Genomic DNA, 24226 nt, shown 5'->3' with positions numbered 1-24226 from the left:
CTCAGATGGGTAAAGTTGATCAAACAGCATTGTCTTTTTGTTGACTTTATTTACAAATTGAAGAAAAATAAAAAAAATCCTGTTGCTTGGACTAGCATCCAAAACATAGCATATCCTGGTGACCAGCAATGCAGTTCTTTGCAACAAGACTAAGCTCTTTCCAGGAGAGCACTGTGACAGGGTAGCTTTTGGCTTTAGTTGATATTTGTGTATCTGGAATGGGGTCGTATTTGAGGTACGTAGGATATTAGATGCAGAAGAATTGCAGCAATATTACTTGGATCTAGGAAAATCAAACCTTTCAGTCCTAGAATTCCTCAATGTCATACATTGAACGATTCTGTTTGACTAAAGCAGCAAGAACTCTAGTGAAGCTCACATCAGGCCAATAAAACTAACAAAAGAGACTTGTCCAGATAGTATACGACTTCAGAACGTCATGCTTCTGAGGAAATACCCCCACATTTAATGGTTCTGGTCTGACACTGCTATTAAGACCATCTCTGCAAAGAAGCCCCTGGGTGCAGAGGTCACAAGCAATAAAGGACAGAGTGAACCAGCTTCCTTTGACAGATCCTCCTGAATTAAAATGAACAAGACAACAGCAATTCTATGACTCTTTATTCTGGATGATAATTAGTCATGAAATCCTCATAAGATCCTCATTATTCTATACATAGCAGCTAAAAAGGTATCCATGAACGTTGTACTATGCTGAGTTAACCCTCTAAAATGTACAGAATGTATTTAAACCCACACAACAGCTAGCATTGCTAGATAATTCTGAAAATGACTATGACCTGCAATCACTTATAACTGACAAATCGTTGATTATAATATTTAATCTTCTATGATTCATCTCATTCTACAAAGAATGGTAACTATTCAACTTGATAATATACCCCGACAATCAGGTTTCTCATAACATGTAATGTATTATCCGTGTTGTAAAACCAATTAATTAACCAGTATGATTTCTAACCAGGGATTTTCATGTTTTGTTCCTTACACGTGTAATATTCATGAAAGCATGTGACATTCAGTATGTAAATGCTTGCTTGTTTATGTAGAGAATGTTGATGACAACGAATGTCATGTCTCTTGCACTGGTTTCAAGATATAAAAGTTCATGATTAAACATTCACTATTTTGAGCGGGAAGAATGTAAGGATTCTCCACACTAAGGATTGTAAAACAACTTTGAAAGGACAGACTAGTCGACCATGTGACTCTGAAAAGCCACTACTGATTGCCTCAGTACACCTTTGTGGTGAGGCCAATTTCAGTTCAAAACTTTCCTACCCAAGAAAGAATTCTCTCTCTTCTTCTTCTTCTTCTGCTCTTAGAATCCTCTCTTAGAACTCTCTTGGAACTCAGCTCAGTGATGCTCTCTTGCACTTCACTTCCTCTGCAGCTCCTCATCATCCGAGCCATGTAGAGTTCAAAGAAGCTCGGGACTCGAAGTCCTGAGGAAGCCTCTCAATCTCTGCTCTACGGTTCATACACCCAATGGGAGTCATCCATCGACGTAACAAATATCCTGACCTAAACGATGTCTAAAACATTGACGGAATGTACTTTTGACAAAGAGCCAAAGAACCAAGCAACACAAAGAATGCAACGCAAGGAAATGCAACACACACAAGTACTTTTGCTCAAAGTGCTGATGCATTAGTACTATGGGTAATCTGATTGCAAATTTATTTAGACTCAAAGAATGATAAATGGTTCTTAAGGCATTATCAACAGATGTAAAGTAATTTTTTTCTGTATTGATTGTTTATTTTGCATTCTTTCACTTTACTCACAAACCTGTTACATGTCGTATGTGTTAGATTAGTTTATGTTTAGAATAAAACAAAGTTTGTCTGTATTCAAAGATAATTTGGCTGTGGTATATTTTGATAAATAATCTCATCCCTGTTTTTTAAAAAATATACCAAAGCTATACCTCAATATGTGTGATATTATTTTCAATAAGCCATGAGAATAATATTACTCCAATAACTGAATTAATCATAATTCCCTTATTAAAGCTAATTCCTTACCATAGAAATTGTGACTGATACAACGAGACGTTGTTTTACATTTTAATGGTGGTGAATTTTATTCAGACAAAAAATATAATTATTTGTCATTTAACTTGCTTATAATGGTTGTCGAACATGACCATTTCCATTATAAATTTAATTACATAATAATGATATAGAATAAGGACAGTGTAAATTAATTACTAGCTCACATACAGTTTCCTATATATAATGGTGGGAATTGAGGCACTTCACTCCGTACCGCTGTACATCTACATCAACTGAAATTTGCTACATATAATGGTGGACAATTGCGGCACTTTAATCAGTACTGTGTACATTTATACTTCCAAATTTCCTACAGTATCTTGTTTGAGATTGTGTCTCACGATGGCAGTGCAAAACAAGCCAGAGGTATTAGGGACTGACAGACAGAATGAAGGGCTCAAGTCGCAATTTGAAACATTTGATTGATCGCTCTGTACAGGCCTCAAAATATGGTGTAAGTGCTGAATTTGGTTGGATAGAGGCTCTCAATAAGGAACTGGCATTAAGAAGAATGAAAAAAAATAAAAAATCCAAAATGCATAAAGGTGGTCTTTCCATTGTGGTAACCTCAGAGAACTTCAAAGTCCAATGAGAATGTTCATAATAAGAATGCACTTCAGACATAGGACACGATCATCATTTAATCAAGGAAAAAGTCACTTAACAGCACAGCTGGTCAGCAGCATTTTCTATGTTTTGGATGTTGGTCATCAGGTGCTTCTTAGCTAGCTAAACTGGCAAGAATTAATTGGTGAACCAGCTTAATCAATTTAGTTTCACTAATGAACAACGTGGCAAAGATATTCCACCAGGTAGACCAGCACCAAAGCGGTATTAACCAGAAAAAAAACTAGACTGCACTACCATGAAAATGTATTCCAGTCTAAATTCTAAAGATTTCATTGACTCAGCTGAACAGGCTGCAAAGTCTAGCTTAGACATGCATGAATTTCCATGTTGGTGCAGTATAATGTCTAACGCAGTAGAATCTCAGTCATAACAGACCAGGGAATCTAATGAAATTATCTAGTACACGTTAAAGTGGCCAGCACGAACATATATGTGTCTTGACATCAAGACCTGTTGTAAGCAGGCATGCTGCTCGCCTAATACCCGGTGACATGTTAATACAGAAACTTTAATTATGAGAAATGCATGTGGCTTGATTGCCTGACGTTAATTAGGTCTTGCTGTCTGCTACCTATGACTTTCAACTTCAACTGCCCTCTCAGACAAATTATTTTTAAATCAAGTCAGAGCGGTATCTGATTCTGTATGCATGCTTAAGCATCACCATGTCATATTGTGTTGAGCATTTTATATATGGAGCTACAACAGTAGGCGTTGTCATTCAGACAGCAGGTGATATTAACAATGTCTTATGAGGTTGAAAATACAGATGGGGGGAAGTTAAGTGAGCAGCATGAGCTATGAAGTAGTGATGCAGTTAAAGTTCTGGAAAATGTAAAGCCCCACTCATCTCTTCAGTTGCCAAACAAGAACTGAAACAAGTCTTGCTTTCCTGCAGACTATCACGCTGTGCTCCTCTCCAGTCATAAGTTATGGATGCAATAGGTGCTAAACTTACTTTCAAATGATATACATGAGTGGCAGCCAATGACTATGAAAGAGATCTCAATCCTCAACAAATCTAGATGAGAAGAATTCAGGCAAATCCACATTTTAGTAGCCATGCTTGTAAAATAGCCAAAGCAGTGCAAAAGGTAGACTGGAAATCACAAGAGATGTAGCTTTGCTTGAAAGCCTGAAGAATGTGTGATATATAAGTGTATTATTGTTCATGTCTTTGGGGGCAGAATTAGCACCCATCCAGAATGAGAATGAGAGAGCAAAGGAAGGAAGATGGTGAGGGAGAAAGTATACAAGAAAAAAAGGCCTTTTTTGTGCATGATGTGGGATATTTTCTTAGAAATGACTGGTGTGGTCCAGAGAGATGGTGTCTGGCACTTGTCAAATCGAGGCATCAAAGCATTTGTGCTGCTGTGAGGACACTATGCAGAGGCACCAGCAGTCATATGACATTATTGTGCAATGTCAGGACAGCTTGTTATTAACTATCCTAGGGAGACAGACAGAAGGCCAGAACTTGATTGAACTTTTTTAAAGTGTACAACTCTGACCTATGAATGTTTGTTTTGATTTGACTCATGCATGTGTTGATTTGACTCATGCATGTGTTCGGGAATGTTCTGAAACATACACTAAACCCAACAGTTTTTCAAAACCCAACAGTTTATTTATAAAACTATGTATTTATTTTAGGGCTGTCAATCGATAAATGTTTTTAATCTAATTAAATACATGATGTCCCGATTAATTAAACGTGATTAATCACATATACAAATATTTGCTGAGAATGCCCCTCATATAACAATAATTCAATATATGATGAAATAATTATACATAGTTATCTTTAAATATTAAATATATATATATATATATATATATATATATATATATATATATATATATATATATATATATATATATATATATATATATATATATTATTATTATTATTATTATTCAGGTAATTAAAATGCTTTACATTCTTGTGGCAGAAGAGTTAATCATTGATAAGACAATACAAAAAGCAGCTTTAGAATACAATGTATTGTTTACTACCATATTATTGAACATAAGCCAATACAGGCATACAGTTCACAGCAATCCATTTTGCAATTTCAGTTCGAGATTTATTTTAAGGGCTTGTTTAAGGACCCGTCAAATTAAACAAGCATCAGACATGCTTGAGCAGAGTCTCGGGTGCGTTGCGCCATAAACATAAAATGTTTAGGTCGCTGTGTCAAGTTAAATATAGTTTAATACTTAGAACACATCTTGAGATCGAATTTGCACTCCAAAAAGTATTTTGAATGCAAGAAAGTAACGAATGTCTGTTTTGTGCTGTCTGTATGTTTCCTTCACTGTATAAACTGCGTGTTGCCAAACAGCTGAAATTTCTAATTTTCAATTTTCAATTACTGCCCTCTGGAATAAACAGGTGGTACTACAAGCTTGCATTTCTCAGGAATCTTCCTTATTACAATCCGGGGGCATTGCGATTAATTGCGTAAAATTTTGTTAACGCGTTATATTTAATAAAATGAATCGCACTGAATTAACGCGTTAAATCGACGGTCCTGATTTATTTCTTTTATAAATTAAAGAACAGATCAATTGTAGAAGATCAGACATCAATATAATATCTGATGTATATAGTTGCATAGCGCTGACTGGGTGTTTATTCTCATCTGGCCAATGTAGGAGCAGTCACACTGCATGAGGGCAATGCAAAATTCAGGACACTGCCAGAACTTCATCAGAGGCTAAGATTAATTGCAAAGTCAATTAACTGGCTGTCAGTAAACATGTCATATTAAGGGATCAAACATTACAAATTGTGTACCAAGACAAGATAAATCCTTTACAATCCCGAATTTGTCTCAGACTGCAAATTCATGGCCAAAATTGTGGACACAGCTTAATATTCAGACAAGCTACTGATCTATCCATCTCATTTTCTCCTTTGCTCTCTATTTGATGCACTATTCTTCTCAAGAAATCCTCTGGGTTACACAGGCTCAAACCCAGTCTCTCCACTGTGCCTCGTAGCAGTGCAGTTAGGCTGATGGAGTGTTCAGCAGACCTGCCTCTTGATCAAATCTTTCCGTGTGGCCCCCTGGAGGGCCGGAGAACACAGGCATCCATCTTCTTTAAATGTCTGGTGACCACCGGAGTGCTGCGTCCCACTAAATTCAAGATTAAACTCTGCTAACCAACTCCCTAAATCTGTTTTAGTGCATGGTAGACCAAGCTAACGTGATGAACCACCACGCCCCCAAACCCCCAGACCCCCTCAACCTCCACCCACAAGTCGAAGCTCCCTTGACCCTGGTAAGCAATGCATTACTTCAACCAATCAATTGATAGATTGGCCTGTCCGGGCTGCCATACCTTAAATCAGCCAATTCTGATGATTCAGCAGTGGTCTGGGAGCTTGGGTGTTTGTCACCAATCAACGATCACCACTGGCCAGGACAAGTATGGACAATCTACAGTCAATTGAACTTAATTTATTACAAACCAGCACATTAATCAACCATGTGCCATTCCACAAGTCGCCCAGTTTTAGGCTTGAGGAACGATTAGAGTAAAGGTGGAAGTATGGTGACAAGAGTTACAGAGGTGTTAGTGTAGAAACTAGTGTAGGGTTTCCAAATTTTTTCAACAATTAATTTTCCATGGCCTTTCCAGTCATTTGTGATTCTTGGAAAGAAAGATAATTTTGAATCATACATTCCAGACCGATTTGTGAATTGTTTAGACACATTCTGATTATGAAATTTAAGAATTGACAATTAATCCAAATTCTTGGATTACACAAGCGTTCTCACAACAGCTGCAGAGCAAGCAAGATTGAAGGAAAAAAAGCGCACTTTAAATTAAGAAAGTTGATGCTGCCGAGTTCACACAATGTGAGTATCTCCACAAAATGTGTTATTTCTCCATAAAAAAAATATTTTAATTGCAAGTTAGTAACTGTAATCTGTAAACTAATATATTACAATAATTAAAATTTTAATGCATTTAATGCTTTTTGACTACAGTAGCTAATTACTTTGCAATCAGATACACCCAACACTGCATACAGTACATCCACTGAAAATGACTGTGGGAACAGTTCTGAAAATGCAATTGCAAAAATGGCAAATAAACAATTTGTTTGCAGATGCAACTTTGCTACTTTGATATGATCTAGCATAATAAAATTCATAATTTGTAATAAGTGTCCAAGTGCGATAAGTGTTCAAACATGTTTTGGGGCCACTGTAGGTGTTTCAGAGTAGTATAATGCAAAACATCACTATATCTAACAAAATTGTGTATGCTTATGTAAATAACCGCATGAAAAGACAATACAAAGATGTATATAAAACATTCCAAAAAAAGCTCAACAAAGTGAATCTTGAGAGACTAAAACTCATATTAAACAAGCATCCAAGCCACACAAACAGATTTGGAGCTCCTAGAGCAGAAGCTTATAATTGGAGTGTTGATGTGATATTCACTTTCGCTAGTGTTGTGTTTTGACTGGAGGGGCATCGCTAATCGAATGAAAGGTTGTATTTAATATCCCCTCAGTTCCAGTACAGTGAGTAAGCAAAGCGACACTAGGAAACATAGACATTAGATTATATCTGGGAAAAGGCATTGATTTCTGTAAAGTGTCAGAGCCAGACAGCCCCACTGATGCCATATTGATCAATATTACAGAACACTTGCCAATGGCTTAATGGCACCTGCTTCAAGGTAATTTACATATACACACATGCATCCACACCACCTTTCTATTTCAATAGGATTACATAACTTTAACCTTTTTGATGTGATTTAGGGATATCAACACAAAGAGACACATAGGAGCAAGGTTTGAGAAAGACTAAAGTTCAGAGTATTGATTTATCAAAGAATATTAAGACGCTTTAACTGGGGGGCTCATTCATGATGTAAGGCCAGTCTCTATCCATTGAAATGTGAAGAACAGAGTATAAATAAGAGAAATCTTGCTTACAGAACTGTTTTAAAAAAAATTAAGCAGCAAGAGCTAAAAAATAACTGTTAGCCAGTTTATTAAATAGAAACTGTCATTTTCCTGTTAGACAAAGATACTATTTGTACCAGGTCTACAATACCCCAAAACACGTTGTATAGTTCCCCACATCCCTGGGGGGGAAGAGAAGTATCTAGTATGGGAGCAGGCTGTACCATTTAACGTTCATTATATGTGTCGGGGAAGGTGTTATTTTCCTTTCCTATACTTTTGGGGGGAAAAGACCCCATGGAGACCACATCCTGCCCGAAGGGGAGATTAACATGTGGCAAATACGTCACATGGGCTCACAGTGGCACATGGAAGAGGCGTGGCAGTAGGTCCTGCCTCGAAGGGGAGGAGCTCTACAAACACAGCGACCGGCGCAGAGAGGTCTCTGCCCATGGGAGATGCGGGTCTACCGATAGGGAGACCGTACCGCGGAAGATACATCAAAGGGGGTTACCGGGGTAACTGGCACCAGTGGTGCACCTGTCTGTCCAAGGGCTGAACAAGTGGCAGCAGACCAGCGTGATGGCCACGCGATGTGTGCCGTGGCGCCATGCCCACCTCGGGGCTCAAGTCTGAAGCCGGTGCTGAAGTGGTCTCGTATGCATCAACCTGAGTGGTGTGACCACCGATGAAGATACCATATGTCCCAGGAGCCTCTGAAAGTATTTCAGTGGAACCGCTGTCCTCCGCCTGAATTACTTCAGGCAGTTCAGCACCGACTGCACACACTCGCTTGTGAGGCGTGCTATCATTGAGACCAAGTCTAACTCCAAGCTGAGAAAAGAGATGCTCTTAACCGGGGAGAGCTTGCACTTTTCCCAGTTGACCCAAAGCCCTAGACGGCTGAGTTGCATGAGCACCAGGTCCTTGTGTGTACACAGCATCTCTCGCGAGTGAGCTAGAATCAGCCAGTCATCCAGGTAGTAGAGTATGCGGATGCCCACTTCCCTTAACAGGGAAAGAGCTGCCTCTGTGACTTTCATGAAGACGCGATGGGACAGGGACAGGCAGAAGGGGAGGACCTTGTACTGGTATGCCTGGCCGTCGAAAGCAAACCGTAGGAATTGTCTGTGTCGAGGTAGAACCAAGACGTGAATGTACGCGTCCTTCAGGTCTACTGCCAAAACAATTCTTGATGTTGGACGCATGCCAAAATTGGCTTCTGAGTCAATATCTTGAACAGGAGTCTGTGCAAGGCCCGGTTTAGAACTCGCAGGTCCAAGATTGGCCGCAACCCACCATCTTTCTTTGGCACGATAAAGTAAGGGCTGTAGAACCCTTTCTTCATCTTGGCTGGTGGGACAGGCTCTATTACGCCCTTCTGCAGAAGGACTGCAATTTCCACGTGCAAGACGGTGGCGTTCTCGCCCTTCACCGCCGTGAAGTGGATGCTTTGTGGAACCGGGGCGAACACCTGTCGAACATAATTGACGGGTTGGAAAGGGCTAGCCAGGCGTCCAAGCTCCGGGCACTAAGGGGACAATCGCATCTGACGTACCTGGGGTGGGGCCTCGCGGCGGGGGGAGCAGGAAACGCCACGTCGAGGAGCGTCGCTTCGTACTGAGTTGGCTGCGCTGAGGGAAGCCTCGAAGCACTTGCCTTGCTTCACGTACCCAGCGTAGGGTGGGTCAGCGAATGAGGATCAGGGCCTTTTGGGCCATCCTTAAGGCTCGTCACAACCGGCTGGCCGGGGATGTTGTTTATGTGGTGCAGCCGGACATGTGAAGTGTGGCCATGTTGACATGACATGTTTTTACTTAAAGATGAAAACCAGGTTCTGAATGTTATGGATGGATTGGAAATCTTTTCAAAAGCTCTAATTAATAGAGACAAGTGTGAGATATTAACTGTTCATGAATGTAACAAATCTTCTATTTGTGGAGTGAAAGTCAAACAATCAGTAAAATATCTTGAAATCATAATCAACATATCAGCTTGTGAAAGACTGGATGTCAACTTTTCTCCTAAGATGCAAAAAACAAAGACTATTCTCAATTGATGGCTTCAGAGGGACCAAACCATACAGGGACAGATACTGCTCTCGAAGGTTGAAGATTTTTCAAGAATGGTTTGTCTTGCCTTTTCTTTATATGTTGACTCTTAAACAGCTGCTTCATTTGACTCTCCTTTATTCAAATTGATTTGAAAAAATAAGACTGAATATATTAAGAGAAAAACATTAGATTAGATGCTATGCTGATGGGGGTTTGAACGCTATAGATTTCACAACACTTAACCAGGTGTTTAAAGTCTGGATTAAACAATGCATTTTAGGTGGTAATGCTCCCTGGTTCTTTATTCCAAATGTAATATTTGACATTTATGGTGGCTTAAATGTTTTGTTGGGTTGTAATTTTAACTGTAACAAATTGCTTAATCAAAAACTAGCTAATTTCCACAAGCAAGCATTGGATTCATGGAAGTTAGCTTTCAAGCATAACTTTTCACATCATAGATGTATTGATCGATCAGTATGTTTTGCATAGAAACAGGACCATATTTAACAACATTTGTTCTGAGAAGAATTTTATTTTGATTTCAAACTTTTGTGAGAATAGCAGGAATCCAATCAAGATAACAATGTTAATATCACTCTTATTGAATTTTCAAGGGTGATTAATGGTATATCACTTAAGCTTCTTCATCTTATTAAATCCTTGCTACAACACTCACTGCTAAAGGAAGAACCACCTCATTTGATGATAGGAGGAGTAGATTTTTTAGATTACTTTCTACAACATTTCTTTCTACAACCAGTATTGCTCCAAAAGCAATGGTTTTATGATAACAAAGTTATCCTTCAATATCTTTTCATAATGTCTGGACTGTATATAACCTTTTTGTAATACCAAACAAGGTTAGAGAGATTCATAGTAAAATCCATCCTAATTTTTACCCTTGCAATTTATTCTTATCTAAATTTATGGAAATTCAACCAGAATGTTCTTTTTGTGGTTCTGAAATTGAATCTGTACCTCATCTATTTTTTAGATGTTCCTTTTCAAATTCATTCTGGACTGAGATCTCATTACTTATTTTTACTTCCTTTAATAATCTAATTGACATCAAAGAAGAAATGGTCTAGTTTCTATTCTGTAACACTGGCTCAGTTCTCTTAGACAGTGCTGTCAAAATCATGTGCTTGTTGGGTAAATATCATATCCAAATCCAGAGTGATAGCATAAAAACCTAATTCTATTTTATTTTGCTTTGAGATAAAAGGTTTTGCTTATTATCTGTGCAAACTTAAAAGAAACAAAAAAGCCTTTAAAACATCCCAGATATTATATAAGATCTTGAAGTCTATTTTGGAGATACAATATTGGGATAAGGTTTTTCTCCCTTTATATAATTTAGTATAATTTTTTGTATTATTTGTTTTCCCTTTGTGCCATTACTTTATGTCCCTCATACATATTAGTGAGGATACACTGCCTCAAGATATATATGTGTGTGTGTGTGTGTGTGTGTGTGTGTGTGTGTGTGTGTGTTTATTTTTTTTTCTATTATGTATTGTTACATGCAAACAATTAACAAAAAAAAAATTTATTTAAAAAACTTCTCATCTCCCCATGCAGTGTGGCATAGGAAAGTGTTCAAACAATCCATACTTCTTCTTCCCACTAGAGGTAGTAGGTCATCCGGGCATTTCTTTCTTATTGTCTTATGAATACTATGTATTCGGAAATACTACACCACTGGAATACAGTTTTTGGAATCCTAGTATGGATATTCGGACGTAGGGCATCTCTCACTCTAAACCAGGGGTTGGCAACCATGGAGTGCCATTTATATATTATAAGAATAACATTTTGAGAGAAAAATTGGGGCAAAACCCGATTATGGTAATTATGATCCTGCTTGTGAATTTTCACAGAGCATCATGTAGATAACCTGTCCTTTTGTACAAAATGAGTTAGTCACAAATTATTTTATTACTGATTACAAAATTGTGTGGATCTTAAATATTCCTTATATTATGTTATAATTAATTTTACTACGTCATGCAGAGCTGAGTAATCACTATCACACAAGCAACAGCGAGAGAGAAGCAGGCTATTTTATTTATAAGAAGTTTTTCGCACCTGCATTCAAGTCTACATCTTGATGTACTCCTTCCTCATGATCACACAGTGATGTCATCTGCTGAATGGGAGGCTAAACACTATTAAATTGTGACGAGACTTGCGCTGTGCATCCAAGCCATACGTGCATCACAAGCCAATCAGCTATTTAACCCTTTTCAGTGAATCACACCTGCATAATCCTAAATCTTTATTTCCAGGTTTATATTTGTAATAGAGATTTTTGAACTCAAAACTATGGGTTTATGTTTACTCTTATAATAATTTAATGTAGTTTTGAGTGTGACTATGGTTTATGGAGGGTGTAGCTGTATACTGGGTTGGAAACCTCAATGATTAATAGTGGTGTTTTCCTTATTACATCACGTGTTGTTCTGAAAGCAAAAAGAAACAAATTAAACATGGAATGTAGGCTGTCATCCACGCATCCTGACCAAAGCAAAGCGGGCACATTAACTTGCGTGATTAACCGAAAGTGAAGCACTTCCGGCTCGTGATGCGCAAATGGCACGCACGCGCTGCTCGAGTCTGCCGGGTATCCTGCAGTCTCGTCACATTTAACATTTTTGATTAGCCTCCCATTCAGCTCATGAAAACATGCTGCATGATCATGAGGAAGGATTGCATCAAGATTTAGATTGGAATGCAGGTGCGGAATTTATATAAATAAAATAGTCAACTCCTCTCTCGCCGTTGCTGTCCTGCCACTGATTACCTCTGATTGCCACTGATTACCACATCATTGGCACGTGGATTACAGTTACCTAATTTTTGTGTCCTGTTTACCTAACACCGTTACAAGTGATCCGTTACTTCCCAAACCTTGTTGTATGTGATGACACTGAGGTTGTTTGTACAGAATGCTCTGCTTGTTCCATGTCAGCATTGATAAATAAATACCCATGTGATATATATATTGCGTGTATATAACACTATGTGTCAACTCCATGAATGGTATGATTACTGTAACCATAGTTGTTGATGAGAATGTTTGTTTTCTAGCCATAAGGCCTTACGAATGAATCACAAGCAATACATGATGTGGAAGGAAATGATTAAGTATCTTTCTTCAATTAGTCCCTTTGAAAAATCTTGATAAATATATTTAGACAACAAGCAAGCAAACTCAAGCAAACTGATGGTTTCTAGCACAGACGACTGCAGTTATGACAGTGTACATCTGAAAGTGAAGTTAGAAGAGGTGTTGGAAGACATTAGACTTACATTGTTCATGTACTCACTCAGCAGGTCTTGCAGGGCCTGGCGCACAGCGTTACACTCAGCTACAATGCGTTCACGGCGGTCATCGCGTGTGCAGGAGGAATCGGCCATCAGGGCGGCGCCACTGATTATGCTCTCCAGACGTTCCTCCAAGGACGGCCTGAAGCGAGCCTCACTGAATGTAAGTGGATCCAGAATGATCTTATTCTGAAACAGAAAAAGATCACTAGGGTTATGAATTGAGCTCTAAAACACTTGAAACAATAATCTTTTGTTATAATCTTAAAGGTGTAGTATGTAACTTTTTTCCAACTATTAATTGTTACACTTTTCTTTCTCTTTCTCTCTTTTTTTTTTTTTTTTGGAACAATAATTACTCCTATCCCAGTTTAGGAAGCCATTGACCTGAGTCATCGAAGACAAATTAAAACAAAGCTGTAAGTGATACAAATACAGTCTATTCAATTGGTTATGCTGCAGTATAGCGTGGTTTTGATTTTGAGGCAGGAAAATTACATTACATTTACGTTTACATTTATTCATTTGGCAGATGCTTTTATCCAAAGCAACTTACAAAAGAGGAAAATATAAGTGAATCATCTTAAAGAGACAGTGGTATGATAAGTGCCATACTACAAAGTTTCACTAGCATCAGAATAGTACACAAAACATATTTAAGTGGAACAAGAATTATTAATATATATATATTTTTTTTTTATATAAAAAAATTATATATATATATATATATATATATATATATATATATATATATATATATATATATATATATATAATATTTTTTATAAAAAATAAAAAATATCTTTACAAAAATAGTAATAACAAATAATTCAGTAGACAAATAACAACAAAACAAGGGTTGTAAAAACTCTGATTGAAGCTTAAGTCACAACATTGTATTGATCAGACTGTATTTCCTCTCAGTCATGTTACATGGTAAATTAAATATGGCATCTACCCTTTGCATCAAAGGTCAATGCATAGGTTGAGTTGCCAAAAAGTGAAAAAAACTGTGGCTCTGTGGCACTTTCATAAGATTGCTCTGTTTGTTTGTTCATGTAACCAGCTTGTCAGAGGGAAATAGGGTCAACTAAGGTATATTGTAATAGTGTAGTACAGCATAGAGTACAGTATATTGCTCTATTATAGTAGCACCACCATAGAATATTTGGGTTACGGTTGGGGTTATATATAAAACAAACAACCTCCTTTTTTGAAAAGCTTCAAATGTCTTAGTCAACCAAAATGTCCATTAAGTAGATTTTTTTTTCCTTGATCAGATTGTAGTTATTATCGTTTAGCAGATAGGAGATTAACGCTGTCCACTGTGGACTTTTAAAGACACTCAGAGAGTCCTATATATAGAGGCTGCTGTAAGGTGACCTTCAAGGCCTCAGTTACAAACACATTGAGATTTAATGGGGCTTTTAAGTATGGGATGAAGACTCAAGAACACCCTTCCTTTTTATTATTAAAAAGTTGCTACCAAATACAGGCTTTATGATGTCTAGGGCTTGGATGGGAAAATTACCATATTGATAGTGGCAATATTATGTTTTACTGCTAAATGTGAATACAGCTTCGGCAGCAGTTAGTATTTTGTGGACTTTGGCAGAGCAGATGAGGTGGAGGTGGCATTTAGAGGAACTGGAAGCGTTGAGAGTCTGTGCCCTTTGCTTTGGTGACTAATATTCAGAGAGTCACTTGTGCAACTTAGAACTAGAACTTATTAAAAGGATGGTTCATCTGAAAATGAACCATCATCATTTTTTACACATCCTAATGTAATTCCAAACCTACATTACTATCTTTCTTCAGAGGAACACAAATGGAGATGTAAGGGACTGACAGCTTCAGTGAACATTCACGTTAAAAAAGATCCAATGAAAATGGTGGCTAAGGCTGGAATTCTGCCAAATATTTCCTTTTCTTTTTTTTCTAGTTTTTTTTAATATTAGCATATTTGTTTGGAAGGCTATGAGGATGAGTAAATGATGACAATTTTTACTTTTGGGTGAATTATTCCTTTAATAATCATTTCTCAGAATATGCTTCCTATGTCTTGTACACGTCAACAGGCAAGAAACGATTGGGATCAGGTGCTGATCCCATAAGCTAGCAAGGTCAGCTAACATCAATGCAATTAGAAGGGAAAAACAGCTGTCCCATAATAATGTGTTGCCATGGAGATCAACATTAAAAAGCAGCAGCAATCCTGGCCATTTCAATGTTAAGAATGTGGACATTTCTTGGAGAATCAAGATTCACCACAAATAAATCTTTTGGCTCTTTTGTGAGCTTGAACAAGATGCAAAATCAAAATCTAGTTTGATATGTCTGATTGGAAAGCAACAGGTAAAACTGTTGCTGGACCGAAGCCATTGTTAAAAAACTGAGCAGATTTATTAGATGCACCAGAGTGTGACTCATACGTTGTTGGCATATTCTGGTAACAAAAACATGAAATAGCCTTCCCAATGCACTTAACTGACAGTTTATTCCGTGTAAAATAATTACAAAACTTGATTGTATCCCTTTTTTTACTTATTTACAAGTAGGTTATATATGTAAAACAAGGGATAGTTTGCAGTCAGCCAGTCATTATCGAAAAATAAACTTTGACAGAGTCACAAGGACCCCAAAGGTCTTCTATCACCCTGAAAGGGTTTATTTTGCAATGCTGACCAGATGACTATACATTATCCCGTTTATTACATGGCTACCTACCAAATAAATAAATGGACATGAAATAGTGAGTTACGTTGAATTAATTTTATTGTATGAGAATAAATAAATCTCTAAGTCTCAAGAAACAACTGAATTCAACATATGGTTTGCATAAGAGTTCTGTTGGTGTTTATTTTGTGAAAATGAGCGTCTGGCAGCTCATTATCCCGCTTATTAGACTACCTGCAAAATAAATAAATATCTAGACATGAAACATGTATTTAAGTATAAATTGTTTTGTTTGTTTACTTGTAGAAAAGTACCAAGATGCTTTGATATCACTTAATCCCCTGATGTGCGGTTGTTTATTAGAAATATCAGACAGGTAAGTACTAGATGGTGTGATTGACTAATCAAAATTGAGTATTCCAGAGAGCCATGTAATACTATTATTTAATACATTAGGCATCATGAACAAAGAAGTACAATGCTTTTTATTAAAAAATTTTACAGCATTTATTAATCTTGTTTGATGTCAATTTATAAATGTATTATTATGTATTATTAGATCATAATGGATTAAACAATTCTAAATTAAATTATTCAGTCATTCAGGTACTTTGGCATGTAATCTGTTGCATAATCAAATTGGGTACTCTCTCTATAAGAAGCATTTAGATTAACTCAGTTGTTTTGTAGGTGAGCTGGTTACACTGCATTGTGCAACAAGAGTGTTCTTGAAACCTTCCTCCTCCCCAGCACCACTGGTCTAGATCATCTTCAAGGGGATTGTATGTCCCTGTATGTCTAATTGTGCCGCAGCTGCATGATGGAGCATATCTTAGAGGCATGGTACTCAATAGGTGACATATGGGTCCAAACCATATTTTTTGGTCTGCGGGTTGTTGTCGTCACGTTAAAATATTCAATGTGTATGAGATAATTTACGGTAATTCTCTGTAATAATAAACTGATGAAACATTAAAGAGGAAAAGAAATGGCAAACCGATATATAAATCTGATTATAAGCCGCTTTAAAGAACATGAGTGCAGGTTCAGTCCGCACACATGCGTTGATAATAGTTTGTGCGCGCTCTCAGTCTGTCTTCCACACCTGCTCGTCACTACCATAGCGTGTTTCACAAGAGTGTCGGGTGACAAATGAACTCAACAGAGATATACGGTTGTCACAAACAGTAATAACAGGGAAGAAAGGTAATCTTGCAATAGCGGAGTTAAGACAACATCACCCAAATGCTTAATTTTATTGATTTCATTACTTTCCTAAAAATAACTCTGAAAAGAGGGTAATAGATAATGATGTCTCATTGAAGCGCTTTTGGAGCTTGTATTGGATATAATGTCTTGTTTTGAGGGCACTGTATCTCTGGTGTGTGTGTACATGTTATGCTACATTCTGTCCCCACAAGGATAGTAAAACCTGAGATCAACTACATGGTGGGACCCAGCCAACGGTCCCCACAGGGAAATGGCTTAGTAAACATACTAAATAATGTTTTGTTTTTTTGGGAAAAAGTAAAAATGCAAAAAAGTTTCTGTGAGGGTTAGGTTTAGGGGTAGCATTAAGTTAGAGCAGTGTATCCCAACCACTGTGCCACGGAAAAGATTGTCAGGTGTGCCGTGGAAAATTATCAGATTCCACAAAATAAAATTCCTAACAGTGCGATTAAACTTTGCAAAAGGTTGCATTGGTGCAACTACAGAGTTGACTGACTCTCTGATTGTGCTCTGTTATTTTTTGTTCCATATGAGAAATATCAAAGGGCAAACATTACAAACGTGAAATGAAACAGCTTTACCCGGATCAGTCAGTGCTGCTCAATGGAGAGATCAGCGCAGAGATGTGCATTTACACGTGGACCGGTTTCGTGGTAGGTCCAAACCAACGGGGGAGGAGTTTCTACAAACATGGTGACTAGGGCAGAGGGGCCCAAGGATGATGCAGTTTACCAACAATGAAACGATTTAGCGGAAGATATACATTGCATGGGGTTATCTACGGAGAACCAGCACATGAGGAGCACCTATCCCAGTACAGGGCTTAGTCAGCACATGTACTGAGCCAGGGGCGTAGACCCCACCCTATAATCAAAACAAGCAAGCACAACCCCACTAATATTTATAGTATGATCAATGGAAACATGTAAATGCTTAACACTGCAACAAGGTGTTTAAACAGTGCCAGTCCTGCACGAGATACTGAAGAACAGCGAGACACAGCGCAACAGTCAAAGACATTCGCCCAGCATGTGGGAAAACAGAACAAATGTGCGCAAAAACATGTTTGGTGTGAAAGGACCCTAACTTGTCCGTTCGTGCTTGTCTGTAAGTGAGAACGCCTGCGCGAAACATGTTTGGTAGGCCTGTTTCTTTTTTTCATTAATAACAAACCCGAAACCGACCCAAAATCCTACTTGAAAAACTGACCCGAACCTGGTCCGAAACCCGTCAGGTTCTCGGGTCCCATTGGGCCCGGGTCGGGTTGCAGACCTTTACTCATTACATGATTGCCTGTGTGATATCCTGTGATGACTGGCCTTATTCTAGAGGCCACTTTGTCACTTTGCAGATTTTTACACATCCAGTGGTGATGCACTGCAGGGCAGCACTTAGGTAATGCATACAAATGACTAGCACTACAAACTGAACAACTGGTCAGGAAGAAACAATATTACTGATTGGAATGAACTATCAAATTTGTGGTATGACTTTAATTGAAGCCTATGTATAGTATATAAAAATGGCATACTGAAGCCTGTATACTGTATATTGTAATGCATTCATAATGCGTTAAAAAATGTTACAATGTGTTATGTTCTCAAGTGTAACCACAGTTATAATAAATTACAATACAATTAAAACACTTATTAATAGTAATATAAGTAAAAAAAAAAAAAATTATGCATGACATATTGCATGACATATAACTTTGCATGTTTCATATTTATATCCAGACTGTAACAAAAATCAAAATCAGGGGTTTAAACTGTATTCAGACATGTCCCACATTTTGACAACAGGGCTGAAAAACAACACATAAAAAATTTAGTTTTTGTCCCTAGGTATAGGTCACAGTACTACCTTTACTGTAGTTAATAGGGTAAATAGCTGTAAAATGGCAAGTAAATGACTATAATATCATCATTATATTATATTATAAAATGAATATAATGAATATAATATTTATAATATTATATTCAAAAAAGTTTGGTATTGGTGTTAAGATAAACTGTGTACTTGGCAATTATTATGAACAGTAATTTTGGCACTGTTCCCTTTCTCTCTCTCTCAGCCTCTCTCCACCCCCGGCAGGAGGAGACAAACTTTACCTCAGGTGCAGGCCCTGACACCAGGCACCAGACTGAGGGAAAGCTGAAGGGAAAACATCAAATTAAGTAAATGCAAGCCATAAACAAGACAATAATTAAAGAAACAAATTGTGTGGAGAAATAAGAAAAACTTGGAATTTATTGAAAGTATGCGATTACATTTTACATTGGGGCTGTTCACAGAGGATTTCTTTTTTTTTTGAGCCATCAGTGTTGCGTTATTACGAAGTGTCAAGTTAAAAGTGATTAAACTTTTTAAAAATGTGTCTTGAGACCCGTGCATTCCTTATTCCATTTTGCTTTGTCTTGCTGCTTTAGGCAAAAATACTTGTCTTATGTGAATAGGCCACAGTTAAAGGAGATTTTGGGAAGTATTTGGTATGATGACTTCAGGACTTTAACATTGATAAAATAACCAAAGTTCAGCCATGCAACTCTATGAGGCACAAGCTGATAGGTCCTCTGACTTAGTAGCCAGTCAACTTGCATCTCTCTTTTTGACTAACATTTAATAGCTCAGTTTCTTTTGAGTATGTTTTGAGAGTTTTTCTCGCTCTATTTATCTCTCTCTCTCCCTCTCTCTGAAACACACCTCCAGCCCAGATCCACATGCCTAGATCTGCTACATGGGGATGTCTATTTGTGCATCAGAATGTAATACATGCTCGATGCAGCATGTCTTGCATTTTGTCTAATTGTGCAGCAGCATCAGCATGTCCACATACTAACTCAGTATGTATTTGTATTTTCTAGCAGTAGCAAGTCCGTACTTGCTCTGTAGCAGCAAAAGGGTGACCTACACAATATTAGGCAGGTGGTTTTAATGTTGTGGCTGAGTGGTGTATATAATTACAATATGTCATTATACAGTTTCCCTATTCTTGTCATGCTCCAATAAAAATTATAATAAAACAAATAACATTTTTCTTCAATGTGTTTAATAATAATAATGTATATACTATTGTACATATAATGATATATGGGACGATTACAGCTAATTTCTGTACAAAAATCAGAGTAAGGTCTAACATTGCAGGAAGGCAGTTATTTATTTTTTTTTTTTAAAGAAATGTACATATTTTAAAAATACTAACCTACAAATAAATGTATAAATAAATAACTACATAAAATTGTGATACATTTTTTATTTGACTATGTTGTATCCTATTCGTGAAAAGTATTTTAACTATGTATGAAAATATAAAATGCAATTAATTACAAAGAGTATTATACAGCATTATTAATGAGGTTTTTGATGCATTATACATAGAGACTTCAAGTAGTAAAGTATTACTAAACTGTCTTTGGAGTAAGGCTACACTATGCACTAACATGCAATATGCCCAATATGTGCCTATACGTACATAAGGAGAAATGAAATAACTATGAAAAGCTATTCTGGAGGGTATCATCAATTTGTCAACGATTACATAATTAGTTCTGATTGATTACTGAGGAGTACACAAACTTTAGTAAAAAATAGATCATGATGGGCCAGATGCAATCAAAGTTTTGATTTTTCTAGTGTCCCCATAATTCAAATCGCTTAAAAATCATACTAAACAATGTTTTATTGAAAATGTAAAAATGCAGAAGGTTTTCTGTGAGGGTTAGGTTTAGGGGTTGTGTTAGGTTTAGAGGATAGAATCTATAGTTTGTACAGTATAAAATTCATTATGTCTATGGAAAGTCCTCATAATGATAGGTAGACCAACATGTGTGTGTGTGTGTGTGTGTGTGAGCGTGTATTTATCACTTTGTGGGGACCAAATGTCCCCATAAGGATAGTAAAACCCGAAATGTTTGACCTTGTGGGGACATTTTGTCGGTCCCCATGAGGAAAACAGCTTATAAATCATACTAAATTATGTTTTTTGAAAATGTAAAAATGCAGAAAGTTTTCTGTGAGGGTTAGGTTTAGGGGTAGGGTTAGGTTTAGGGGATAGAATATAAAGTTTGTACAGTATAAAAACCATTATGTCTATGGAAAGTCCCCATAAAACATGGAAACACAACATGTGTGTGTGTGTGTGTGTGTGTGTGTGTGTGTGTGTGTGTGTGTGTGTGTGTGTGTGTGTGTGTGTGTGTGTGTGTGTGAGTGTGTGTGTGTGTGTGTAAATAGTGTAGGATTGCCACTTACTCCTCTCACATAATGTGACAGGTTGTTTGTCAAAGACGGTATAATGAGGAAGCATGCAGGAGAGCAGTGCATTCAACGCAACCTACTTCTTACACTGTGATTAAAGTGCTTTGGACTGAGAGGCTGAAAAAGAGGAAATTATGGGGGGAATACAGAGCATGCTAGACCAGTGACTAGTCTGTGCAGGTTATTAATGACTACTGACTATGTAGTGTGTCTCTAATTTTAGCTGAAGTTCAGTAAACCGCTTGCCTATATTCACTGTTTCTCATTCACTAAATGTGTGCAAGCATATATTGTAATAACTTTATTATTATTATTAATATTATTATACAAGATATTAATAATAATCACCACCATAACCATAATAATGTAATAATTTAGTATTTGATAATAATAAAATATAATAAAAGTGTATTATAATTATTATTATTATTATTATTATTATTATTATAATCTGAATGACTAAACCTCAAATTGTTATTCCTAATTTTAGAGTGTACATTTTTGCTCTGGGATAGATTCGGCATAACAAGACAACCGGTCAGGTGTTTCTTGTCTTTATATGGATCATTATTGTGTGTGTATTATGCCAATAACTAGGGGTATGCAGTAAAGCCATTATCTGTATCTGAACCTGTTGCTATGACAAAATTATCTGTCGCTGTATTTGGATAGATCTGGATGTGGGTGGGAACAAGAAGTGCGTTAACATGAAATGAAAAGCCCATTTTCAAAAATACATAAAACATGTATACATAAAATATGCCTTGTAAAGACCAATTCATAAAATAACAATAATACTTATTAGTATTATTGTTATTATTATTATATGAAAATGCCGTTACAAGTCCACAAGACCAGAGGGTGTCCCATTTGACATTTTAGCACTCCGAGAGCTGCTCGCTAGCCCCCCCAGCACCCCCAATGCGCCCTTTGGCTAATCCCACATCAGTGTGGGCTCCACAGTGGACTATTACACAACAGTCCTCGCTACTGATCCTCTCCACCAATCACAGCGGACTGGAAGAGGAATAATCAAGGGTTGCAGATTAAAAAAATATTTTTAGAATAATTTTTTACCTGCTGTCAACAGTGGATCACTTGGTTATCGTGTGTAGATATTATCACTTTTAAATCTGATGTGTAGAACTTTTTTTAGTTTTCCAGAGATATGGAATTACTTCTATTCAGTTTATTGAATAGTTTTTTTCTTGCAGAAGTTTCACATTCATAAACGTAAGTAACATAACATTAAACCTTTGCTATTGTTGTTTCAAAGAAAATGTTAGAATTATTGTAAGTCTCTAAAATATCAAGACAGGAAGGAATAATTTAATGTACATGGCTGCAGCTTGTAAGATTGATTATATTTATTGATATAGCAACATTCGGTCTAACAGTGATATTTACACCTGCAGAAGTGTGGCTGTTTTGTGAATATATGGCGGTATGTTCTTTCTATACGTTTTACTGTATTCTAAGAACCTTTAACCATCCATTTGTCTGAATTATGTTAATTTGTTCTATAAAGATTTAAAGCAATGGGTATTGTTGCTGTAGTTATATGAGCACTTTGTTTTTCAAAGGTTCTTGTTTAAATGATCTAATGCTTTATTGTCAGAGTGTTGCTTGAAATTATTCAATAAAAACAAATACTTAATAGTGAGTTTAAAGTGTGTTCCTTTACCCTATCTATCAATGCCATGACTTTTTCAAAAAAGCCTTGAAGTCTGTCCCAAATGCACACTCGGTCTGCATGGTCTGCACTCAGAGGAAGACCACAAGAGCAGAGGGTGCCATTTGGGACAGGGCCAATTTCTGCTGAAACAAAATTTGTGTTTATATCTTTGAATGTATAACATGTAAAGTTATTGAGACCTATAAAGCACACATTTTGGCAAAACTACATTACAACATTACAAACATTAAAATAAATGAAAATAAATCAATATAGCCTACAAACAAAGCACAGTGAGTATAGAAGATATTTTTACAATAAAATCAAGGCTAATTTTGTGTGCACATATTTTATCATGATGTGGAAGGCATCATTATTAAGATAAATGACATCTGATAATTAGCAAATGCAGTGGAATAAATGGCAAGAGCAAGCGAGAAGAGAAAAATAAAAGAATGAGAAAGTTAGGATGTACAATTTATGGAACATTTAAACCACAATGGAACATTTATTTAGTTACTTATTGGGAAATATAGAATTAACCAGATAATTACCTTAATATGTGATGTAGATATAAATGAATCGTGTGAAACATTAACAGACATTTGAAAACATTGTAAATGTGTATGATATATTATCTTATTTAATTACTCTTGACTCACTAAACAGAGACTGAAACGCGGCCATTCGATTAGAACTTGAGATCCCACTGTGCTCATTTTCATTTATAAAGTTATCTTTAGTCATACTGGCTTCACAGGCTCACCACTGTGTTGCCATTTTTTGGTATGTTTATTTAAAATATAAAATCTCTGTGCTTGTTTTTGGATAATCAGACTAAATTAGTTTTTTTCATATTATTTGTTAGAATATGTTATTCGTTTCGGGGTCATTATTCATGGGTTTCTGTATAAGGTGTTCATCTTGGGACACATCCCTACCAATTGATAACCACAGGCTGTCTAATTTAGCACAATCCGGATTCATCAATATCAGGACATGGGTATGTACACATTTATGTGTGTTCACATTTGCTGTAAAAACACTTGTAAGGAATAATTAATGAATGAGACCTGCTGTGTTTATGTGTGTGTGTGTTTGTATGTGTGCAACGACATGGTTTGGTGTTAAGGTTAGAGGGCCAGTGCTCTAACAATACACAGCCATCTGATTGAGTCATACAAACACCACCTGCTCCATCTCAGTGCTACAACACAGCCACACCACTTCACTCTTTGATAGAGCACACAAAGTCATTCCTGTACTGCCACAGCAGACTGCCTACATCAAAAGACTCTCTTGTGTGTTGGCAAGCCTTCGCTCCACCACAATGGCTTATGAAATTTTCCACAGGCATTCA

General features: G+C 36.9%; 1 protein-coding gene across 3 annotated transcripts in view; it reads right to left on the bottom strand.

The window, feature by feature from the left end:
* The window catches only part of LOC127643737 (catenin alpha-2-like), a 661581-nt gene that overhangs the window by 442156 nt on the left and 195199 nt on the right, over positions 1-24226 (bottom strand). For all 3 annotated transcript variants that reach the window (XM_052126592.1, XM_052126591.1, XM_052126590.1), the window contains one exon: positions 13014-13217. In XM_052126592.1, coding sequence (XP_051982552.1) covers positions 13014-13217 — 204 coding nt within the window. The remainder of the gene's footprint in view (positions 1-13013; positions 13218-24226) is intronic.

Source organism: Xyrauchen texanus, chromosome 5, assembly GCF_025860055.1.
Source record: "Xyrauchen texanus isolate HMW12.3.18 chromosome 5, RBS_HiC_50CHRs, whole genome shotgun sequence".
In the NCBI taxonomy this organism is placed as follows: domain Eukaryota; kingdom Metazoa; phylum Chordata; class Actinopteri; order Cypriniformes; family Catostomidae; genus Xyrauchen; species Xyrauchen texanus.
The sequence above is the reverse complement of the archived record's forward strand: the minus strand, read 5'-3'. Positions and strand labels throughout refer to the sequence as shown.